Source organism: Chiroxiphia lanceolata, chromosome Z, assembly GCF_009829145.1.
Source record: "Chiroxiphia lanceolata isolate bChiLan1 chromosome Z, bChiLan1.pri, whole genome shotgun sequence".
NCBI classification, from domain to species: domain Eukaryota; kingdom Metazoa; phylum Chordata; class Aves; order Passeriformes; family Pipridae; genus Chiroxiphia; species Chiroxiphia lanceolata.
In genome coordinates, this window is record NC_045671.1 from 11,755,832 (window position 1) to 11,766,217 (window position 10,386).

Sequence of the window (10,386 nt, forward strand, 5' to 3'; positions counted from 1 at the left end):
GCAAGACCTTGCTATCATCGGTTTCCAACACAACTGATTCCCGTAGCTGTGTAGTGTATGTGGATGTCCTTGCATCACAGCTGCACTGCTCACACATACACATACCGTTCCTACTTTCTTTATAGTGTTCACTAAGTAAATAAAACAAATACATTTTCCCTCAAGGTATGAAATCTTTTCAACAATTAAGATTCATTATTTGCCAGGTAGAAAGTTAATTATGAAAAGAAATTATGTCTTGTTGCCTCCTTTACCATAGAAAGAACCCCAAATCAACTCCAGAAGCCTGTCCAAGAGCACACATGTGTTGCAGTATTGATACAAAACTAAAAATAAGTATATTGGCTCCAGTATCTAAAATTCTGTTCTTCCAGATCACATTTATACAAAACAAAAATATTTTCTCCTTTACAGCATGCTTAAAATTACAAAGCAGAGGATGAGCGTTGCTACATCAGATAAATTTCTAAATGGATTTGATGTCTTAAAGAGAAATTGTGATACGGTGGATAGATTTTGTTCTGTGATGTCTTAGTGTGAGAAGACAAGTGGACATTTACAGAAATAAGTCTGTACCAAAAGTACCACTGCAGCAGAATTGTGCTGGAGTTTTATGCTCAACACTAGCTCTTTCTTCACCTCTAGCTGTGCTTCCTGATACAGAAAAGCAGTTCATACCTCCTTTGTTGCTGTCGCGTAATACAGCCAACCTTTGTCATACAGATGTCTTCATGTTGAAGAATATATTTATTCAGTGCCCTGCTGGATGAAACGTAGCATGGCCAGAGGCAGCTTGAAATCTTCAGAGATTATCAGACTTCTGTGTGGGTTCCTTCCCCAACAACATGGGAAACAGCACTGAAATAGAACTAGGTGCTTGGCATAGACTGCAACCACACTGGCTGAGCCTTTGTTCACACAGACAGAACTATAACAGAATTGGCTAAACCAACTTTATTACTCTTGGATTCCAAAGAGAATTCATCTCCCTACATGTCTGTAGGCATGCTATATGTCTTGAAATCCTTACCAGATCTTGAATCCACTGAAGCCCACCAGCAACATTCACTGTTGTGGTTTATTCTGGGTTGAATTGTTGAAAGTTGAAGAGTTAAACTCTTGAACTGCTCCTGCACGGGAGTATTGTAGCAGTGCAGTTCTACATTCGTGCATGCATATAAACACACTGTGGCTGTGTTTATATGCATGCATATAAACATGCATGCATGCATGCATGCATACACACAAACTGTGTTTGTTCAGTAATGCTGATTTGATTTCTTATTTGCAGGTATGCTCCACTTGGAATTCTCTTCTTGATTGCTGGAAAAATTGTTGAGATGGAAGATATGGGTGTGATCGGTGGCCAGCTCGCCATGTATACTGTGACAGTCATCATCGGTTTGCTAATTCACGCTGTCATTGTCCTACCTCTTCTGTACTTTGTGATCACTCGTAAAAACCCATGGGTATTTATTGGAGGCTTAATCCAGGCATTGGTCACAGCTGTGGGAACATCTTCCAGGTAAACACAATATTTTAAAGCTGTATTTTTATTACAGTATCACTGGTTCGAGGAACAATTTTGCCTCACATTTGATGAACTCTGTATTCAAGTGTTTGCTTGGGTACTGTATTTCAGTTCTACTACTCTCGGATTCTGACTCAGACTCTGTTTCCTAGGGGTTAAATGAATCTCTTCAGTGATGCAGACTGTATGGCCAGAACCCTTGTGACTTTGATAAGTCTTGGTGTCTGATATTTTTAGGTAGTGTGTGCTGGCTTGCTTGTAGAGGATACAGCTGGTAAAGGATTGCATGGCAAAATGGAGCAGGAAACTGGAAAGTTTGGAGGGGATTCTTACTGGCAGCTGATATTCTGTGCTAAAAATCCTGATAGCCAATAATAGATATAGAACCTGCAATAGAAATGCCACTTTTGTTCTGTTGGTGAGGTCATAGGTACACCATATGAATTAAAAAAAACCTTTTTGCATGTATGATGAAAGGAAACATTACTATAATGAAATGTACATTTCTGTGCCACATGACCTTTCATAAAACACCTTCTATTTTAAAAGATTTTGAAAGTTTCCCTTAAAGACAGGTGTTTTAAGTTAGATATTCTGTAATGCTAAATTCAAGTCCCTGGTGTTTGGTATTATTTTGAACATCTGGAGGAGAAGCAATTGTGACCATTAATGTAGAATTTGATTTAGTTTTGTATCACTGAAAAAGCTTTTGAGGACTAAAAAATTCTGACCGTGTAATGGGAGAGAGGGACAATTACTGATTTCACCTTTGACATTTTGATATCAATCCCTGCAAATCTGGGAATGCCTAAAAGTGGAATGGCTAAAAGAGAAATCGATTTAAAATTATTTTAAAAATAAAATGAAACATAAAACAGAACTACAACTTTGGTGGGTAACAGTAATAGTGTTAAGAGGGTATGTTCCAGTTTTTGTTAGACATTCCACCTGGAGTGGAATCTTTCATAGCCCTTCTTTACTTTACTTTTTGTCAGTATTTTATCAATATTGATTGAGTTTTCTAAGACTTGACAGTCTGTTAAGTAGTTAGCAATGAAGATTTCACTTGTGAAAAGATTTCATGTGTGTGACAGTCTTTTCTTTCCCTCTTTATAGAATTTATATGACATATTATCTTCTTTATTTTTGATTCAGTTCTGCAACACTGTCTGTTACTTTTAAGTGTCTAGAAGAGACAGAGTAATCTGAATTGTTGTGTCTTGAAAAACTTTTTTACTTTGTTGTGATCAGATTAGAAATACAAGGCCTGGCTTGGTCAGAGTTAACTTTCTTCATAGCTGCTCATATGGCGCCATGTTTTAGATTTGTGTCCAAATCCGCAGTGATTCCACACTGATGTTCCAGCTATTGCTAGGGTTTGGAGGCAAGTAAGTGAGTGGCTGTGTGGTGCTTAGCTACCTACTGGTGTTAAACTGTAAGTGGTGAAGTAATGCAACCATTAATCAAAATACCCTTTCTAGAGAAGCCAGCAAATAAATAAGAGAAAGAATGCTTTTTACTGAAGGATTGAATAATCTGAAGAATTGAATAATGAATTTGTATAACTTAAAAAAAACACAGTGGTGATGATTCAGTCACAGCTCCACGACATATAAGTGAGGAGCAAGAATTTTTAAATCTATTCCTCTGCCTAGCAGAAGACTCTTGTAACAAAACACTCAACTTAGACACATTCAGACTAGGGACTGCATAGAGAATGACAGTAATTAACCATTGGGAAAAGTTTATAAAAGCATTAAGGGAATCTTCACCCTAAATTCAGACTTTTCATTTAAATTCAGTGCTTAAATCCAGCCTTTGCATTTGAAAAACAAAAATATTCCGGTAGATCACAAAAAAAATTAAGGCATTTCTTGCCATCATAATGTGTGACAGTTTTTTCTTTCCCTCTTTATAGAATTTATATGACATATTACCTTCTTTATTTTTGATTCAGTTCTGCAACACTACCTGTTACTTTTAAGTGTCTAGAAGAAATAAATGGAGTGGATAAACGAGTTACAAGATTTGTACTACCAGTTGGTGCTACAATTAACATGGATGGAACTGCTTTATATGAGGCTTTGGCTGCAATTTTCATTGCACAGGTTAACAACTTTGAGCTGAACTTTGGGCAGATTATCACAATCAGGTATGGAAGCCATTATCACTTACATTTCATAAAAGCACCTTTGTGAGGACTTCTTGCTGGTTTATGTGGGATTAGCATCTAGAGCTAAAAACAAGGAACTGCTACAGTGACTGAGTACCTGTAATTATTTACGTCTTCTGCACAGGAAAGGGCCCCCAGCACATATTTTCCTTTAGGTAAACCTTCAAAAAACTGTAACAGGACACCTGTCACTGCACTCGATGAAGTCAACAAGAACAGTTCTTATTTACTTTCAAGTTTTTCTTTCTAAAGAACTCATGCAGCTCTTGGGAGCTATATACTTACAATCAGTACCAGGTAATTTATAGAGCATATACAAAGCTGTAGCATAAAAGCATCACAGTGCTAAAGCTGGGAGAGGTAGTGTTTTCCTAGTCCTGATGGTCTCAGGATACAAGCAGGGGCAAGCTGTGTAAGGAGCAATAATATAGATAAAAGCAGAGAAGATAGGTATGTTTTCAAGCACACAAGTCTTCTTGTTTGAAATAGAACAACAAACAACCCACTGATTAGCACTCAATGATAACTGATATGCATTAATTTCGTTATGTTTATCATAGTTTAAGAGAAAAGGGTGATGGGTACATGTGTAGATTAAAGGAATGTCAGCAAGGGGAGAGATGGACGCTGTAGGACAAAGAGACATGTATTTATCACACAGGAAGACTGAAAGTTCAGTTACAATGGTTCTCTCTACAAAAGCCACCAATTTATTTCAATACACATTAACATAAGGCAAAACTCTGCCTTTGCACTCTGTGGCAATAGTTTCACATTCATTGGTACTAGACTGCTCCCTGGCAAACCACCTGACAAAACAAATTCTTCCTAAACCAGGTGTGAACAAGCATATTTCTCCTAAGTCACTAGACTGTATGATTCAGGGTTTCTGGCAGCTTTTCTGATGGCAGAACGCCAACCGCTGGAGGACAGAGACTTCACCTGGCATGAAGTTATAGTGAGACGGACAAAGAATAAAAGTTCTTGCCTTAGATCTACCAGGACAGAATTATCTCCTCGGCTTTCTTTTTAACATGTTTGAGCTTGTGGACTGAGTTTTTTCAGTGGGTTGGGACATGTGGCTATGATGTTTTGTCTGACCCTTGGCATCTAGTAGGGAATTTAGCACTAAAAAAGTCATGTTGCGAGATTTCTGTATAAAGGTTTAGTGCAAACACTTCGGATCAAAAGTCACACTCCCCTGCAGCTATGAGGTGTTCAGATATGGGATTGGGCTCATCTTTATTTACTACTTGCTTCATATCTGGTTTTAAAGTTTGCCAGATGATAAAGAGAGTTTATTGCGGAAGTCCCTTAATTGCTGTTGCCATCTCTCTGCACAGCATCACCGCTACAGCTGCCAGTATTGGGGCTGCAGGCATTCCTCAAGCTGGACTGGTCACCATGGTCATTGTGCTGACATCAGTAGGTCTGCCTACAGATGATATCACTCTTATCATTGCAGTGGACTGGTTCTTGTAAGTATTTTTATGGAGTCATTAAAGGCTTAGACAATATTTAGAAGTGAAATAGCCAGGGACATTCTGGCTGTACTGCAATCTTTTTGCTGTGAAAAGCAGTTGGAAACAAGCGTTAAAAAGAGCCACAATTTCTTGCTTTTATGGTATTTTCATAGAGCAGATGGTGAGGGGGTATTGCTTAATGATTCCTTTTGCATGCAGAAAGTTTACTTAGAAACCTTTATCATTAGGGTAGTAACAGGCACACTGTAATTAAAGAAGCAAAGAATTGCTTTAGCCTATTTTTTGTAGGATGCAATGAAAACCTTTTCTTCAATCAGAAGCTCAGAACTGAATCAAATCCAACCAACAAATTGCAGCCCTTCTGACTATGTAATCTGGGAAAGGTTCATATGTCTGCCCCATGGACACAGAAATGAAAAATAGATGTGTAACTCTTTTATCCAGCCACCACAAAGTATTGCCCCTAAATTTTTCCATTCCTCTATCTGTAGAAGACTGACAGACACCTGTAAGTGTACAAATTCCCTTAGGTCCAGAAACTAAATCAAAGGAAGGTTTCCTCCAACCTCTATCTCACCTGACACCTATTTATCCATGGTTTCCAGGGCCTTTTACCCATCAGTCTCTTCAAGTGATCCCTGTAAGAAGTTGCCAGTGTTGTTATCAGAACATAAGGTCTTCAAATGATTATCTAACCACATGCCCACAGCCTGGTATGGGTGGATGCTTATCTACTAATGGTGCCAGTCCCTCCTCATCAAGCTGTGTCCTACATCTGCTGGGCAGAGCCCTCTAAGGGGGCTGAGTTGTTGTAGTTTAATTTGAGTTATTTCAGCATAATTCCACCCTAAATTGCTCATCATAGTTTATGGTCGTGAGACAAATAACATGGTAGATTATTATTGGCTTACATGTTCAAAGCATATAAGCCCAAACCACCAAAGTCCCAAAATGCCTCCAAGAAGCCATGTGGTCCCTTTGCCATCCTCATCACATGGCTGTTTCTTGCTGTCAGGTTGCTAAGAGTAGTAATACATTTTGTGACTCCACGTCCCAGTATATTTGGTAATTTCTGTAGAAGAAATAATGGCATTAACAGTTTGGGTAAGCGAATATATATATAGCAGGTGGCTCATCTAGTAACTGTTTAAAGGCAGTTTTAACAGCTAGTCTGCATGCTTCCCTGAACAAGTGATGAAATCAAGACTAACTCACTACTTTTTCCTTAGGGATCGTCTCCGTACCACGACAAATGTCTTGGGAGACTCCATCGGAGCAGGAATTGTTGAACATTTATCACGGCATGAGCTGAAGAACAGGGATGCTGAAATGGGTAATTCCGTGATAGAGGAGAATGAAATGAAGAAACCCTACCAGCTGATCTCCCAAGAAAATGAGAATGAGAAACCATTAGATAGTGAAACCAAGATGTAGGGTAGAGAAAACGTGAGTTCAACACTGCAAGTGTGGAAAAGCACACAATTTTCCGGCCGTTTATATCTTGAATATTCACCAAGTTCATCTATTCCTTGATTTCTCCCTTTGTGCTCGCACTGGAAAGAATTAATGAAAATATATTCCAAACTAGCAGTGATCATGGTATATGTTGGCTTCCCACTTAAAAATTAACAGGCAACAACAGTGGTCCTGCTAGACATATGCTAACTGGGGATAAAAAAAGAGATTGTGTATATGTTACTCAGTCCTGTGAATCTTTTTTTTTTTTATGAACTGGAAAGTAAAAACAGATAACAGAGCCTGAAAATGGTTTTATTTTTTTAAATACCTGTTGCAAAATTCCTAACATCTTTAAACACACAATCAGTACTTCTAACTTGATAACTACATCCAGCTAAGTAAATTAACAGGACTTTTGCTTTTTTATCTGATTATTTTTCTGTAGTGTTATATTATTGTTCAAATACTAGCAGGACAATAAAAAAGCAGGAGATAATTTGAGGGGATAAAAAGGGGGAAGATATATAAATAAAGAAAAGAAATACCCCCAAATCAGCACTTTTACCAGCTGAGTTGAAATATTTCTGAGAAAGTTATTTTATCTAGACTGTTTTTCACATTAGATTCAGCTGTTCTTTATAAAAATCTAGCCTAGTTGGCTCCCACTTACTCAAACATTTACAATATGCGTGTATGTACTTCCAGTCTGGATTTGCTCCTATAATTTAAACATCACAACCCAGCTGAACAATCTATGTGTGGAAGTGTTTGTAGGGGCAAGGCCCTAGTCTGAGACAGAAAATGTGTCTTCACCTCAGTTTGAAAAAAAAAATCTACTTAATAAGCAATGATAAGAAGGCAATGCCAGCCTTCTGTAGAAGGTGCAGAAGGGTGAGATGCTCAGATCCTAAATTAGATGGATTCTAAATCTAAATCCCTGAGACTAACTGGAGGTTTTCTGATTGAAATCTTCCAAATTCTCCATCATACCACTAATAAATTATAGAGCAATTAACTGGATTTACATTTTTCCATCTGGAGAAGACCCCCTATCTCAGTGTGAAATTTTGAATTCCTAGAGTGTTTATCAGTAGCATCCAAGAAAAAAACCAAACAAACCCTTAGAAAGTAAAACTAATGGGTGCTTTTATACATTTTACTAGGAAAAATATATAAACTGCAAAATAGTAAATACTATAATAAATGTTGAAATTTTAATTAGAAATTATTTTAAAATGCAATATTGTAGGTTTCCTTCAGGGAGTAGATAAGCAAAGAATGAAAAAAGGGAGACAGTGCATTTGTAATCCTGTGGCTTTTTTGTTCATTTCAAGATTATTCCCTTAAGAAGCACTTTCTAGAAATATAAATTATGTACTTTTTCTTTTTTACCTTGTATTATTAAAGAGATTAAACTGGAAAGTTTTGTAATGCAGTTAGAGTTGGGAGAAAGACAAAAATATTGACAGGCATAGTAGTGTTGAGTGATCTGTTTTATTAAAATTGTTGTCTTCTTTCTCTCTCTCCTTATCAAAAAAATTCTGATGATAGAAATGAAGGATTCCCGTGCATTGTCTGAGCTGCCATTCAAAAAATATTGAATATGTTGCTTCTGTCACTAGAAGTCCATAATATGGTGTACAAGTAACTAGTGAAAATGTCATCATGCTGGTTGAAGGCAAATCTTTTCCCAGGCAAGACTGTTTTTTAGGACTGAAAACTCCTGTCCATCTTCTCCAGTTAAGTAATCTGAACAATATGAGCAAGAACTCTCTAGTGAATGAATTGAGCAGGATTTAATATAGAGTATTGAGCAGTCAAACCAAGCAAACTCTAAATGAATCTCTGACAGAAAGAAAATATGGGTTTATGGGTTGTTCTTTTTTTTTTTTTTTTGGCTAACAAAATGCAAATCTAGGATACAGACTGGCATTTTCTGATATATAATTAGAGATATTTTTATATAGATACTGTATTCAGAATGTGTGTATAAACATTAACTGTAGAATTTATGGCATAACACTTTAAATTTTTGTTAAGATTTTGTTTGGAAATACATTGCAAAGACAATGTAAAAGGCTGTCTTTCTATGACATCAGCTGAGAAAAATTAGTTGTGTCACAAAGAATGTGATCTTTTTTTATACTAACGTTGTTTCTTATGGAAATCAGGTATTATAGAAAGATTCCCTTCCCCATTCCCCACTGGTTTTGCATTGGTATGCATCCAGAGTGGTTTGAGAAACATTACTTTGTAGATGTATTTTCAATAAAAATAGTTTTACATTACTGCTCTTATTGTGATTTAGAATTTCTTTCAAAGGCTCTGTAGTAGAAGCTTTACACAAACTCAAGGCTGAGAAACTCATAGTATGGGATTTCAGGAATTTCAGGCTATTTTATGCAGCAGGACTTTGATATAGCAGGGCTTCCTTACTTTAAATATGCACTTACAGTTTTGTGATCAAAAATAAAGAAGTAAAGCATGGTAGGGAGGAACACTAAGAATTAAAAGAACCAATGTTTTTCCTACTGAAGTTCATTCAAATTCACATATCGATATCTGCAAAATACTGAAAAAAAATATATTTACATTTTCAATGATGCAGCAGCTGCAAAATTGCCGATTCATTTTGGATGCTTATAAATAGATGGTGTAAAGCCCCATTTCAGCTTTGTAACATTACAGCCATCCTCAACAATCCACTGTTTTTCTCATGGAAGTGGTTTGTGTTGCTGTCAGGGTTCACTTGGCAGCAACTCCAGTTAGCAGTTCTCTTCTAATGGAAGTGACTGTCTCATGAGAAGTTCTGGGAAGGTATAAAAGGCACGAGCTGAATCACTGCATCTAGAAGGTTCTGTTGGTTGGAGAAAATGGAGACAACAGAGAGAAGTCCTGCCTTCTTAAACATATACCAGCAAAACACCGAACAATTTCCTTTCTGAATTTGTCTGTGGTGTTTTAAATGTAAATACTATATAAAGCAAACAATATTGTTAAAAAAATCAGAGAAGCACATGAGCATAATTTTTCCAAATGTTTTTTCTAGTTATCTATGTGTGTGTTCTCCCAGTACAGTATCTTTGTGTTTCTAGAACTACTGTCATGATTGGGATAGTTAAAGAAAGAGAGTGAGTGTATCACAGAATCATTTAGGTTGGAAAAGACCTCTAAGATCATCAAGTCCAACCTTTGTCTGATCCCACTTTGTCACCTAGACCTTGGCAGGAAGTGTCATGTCCAGTATTTTCTTGAACACTTCCAGGGATGATGACTCCAACACCTCCCTGGGCAGCCCATTCAATGCTTGACAACCCCTTCCATGAAGAAAATCATCTTGGTGTCCAACTTGAACCTCCCCTGGTGCAACCTGAGGCCTTTTCCTTTTGTCCTGTCACTTGTTACCTGGGAGAAGAGGCTGACTCCCACTTGGCTACAACCTCCTTTCGCGTAGTTGTAGAGAGTGATAAGGTCTCTCCTGAGCCCCCTTTTTTTCTTGAGGCTAAACACCCCCAGGTCCCTCAGCTGCTCTCCATACCACTTACCACCTAGACCTTTCCCTAGCTCCGTTGCCCTTCTCGAGACTTGCTCCAGCTCCTCACTTGGAGAAATTACTGGCACAGTGGCCTTGCTTACTCTTCTGTGCCTCCATGCAGAATAAAAATCTCTGGTATCCCATAATTTTTCAGCAGTGTTTTCATTTGGAAGTTGGGGTACAAAACAGCCTTGCCATTCTTAGG

The 10,386-nt window shown here is 37.6% G+C and overlaps 1 protein-coding gene across 1 annotated transcript in view; it reads left to right on the top strand.

Annotated features, from left to right (window-relative positions):
• SLC1A3 (solute carrier family 1 member 3) overlaps positions 1-8,935 on the top strand; it is a 66,491-nt gene extending 57,556 nt beyond the window's left edge. The window contains exons 7-10 of the mRNA XM_032676058.1: positions 1,292-1,525; positions 3,489-3,683; positions 5,048-5,182; positions 6,418-8,935. Coding sequence (XP_032531949.1) covers positions 1,292-1,525; positions 3,489-3,683; positions 5,048-5,182; positions 6,418-6,622 — 769 coding nt within the window. The 3' untranslated portion in view covers positions 6,623-8,935. The remainder of the gene's footprint in view (positions 1-1,291; positions 1,526-3,488; positions 3,684-5,047; positions 5,183-6,417) is intronic.
• Positions 8,936-10,386: the final 1,451 nt, after the last annotated feature.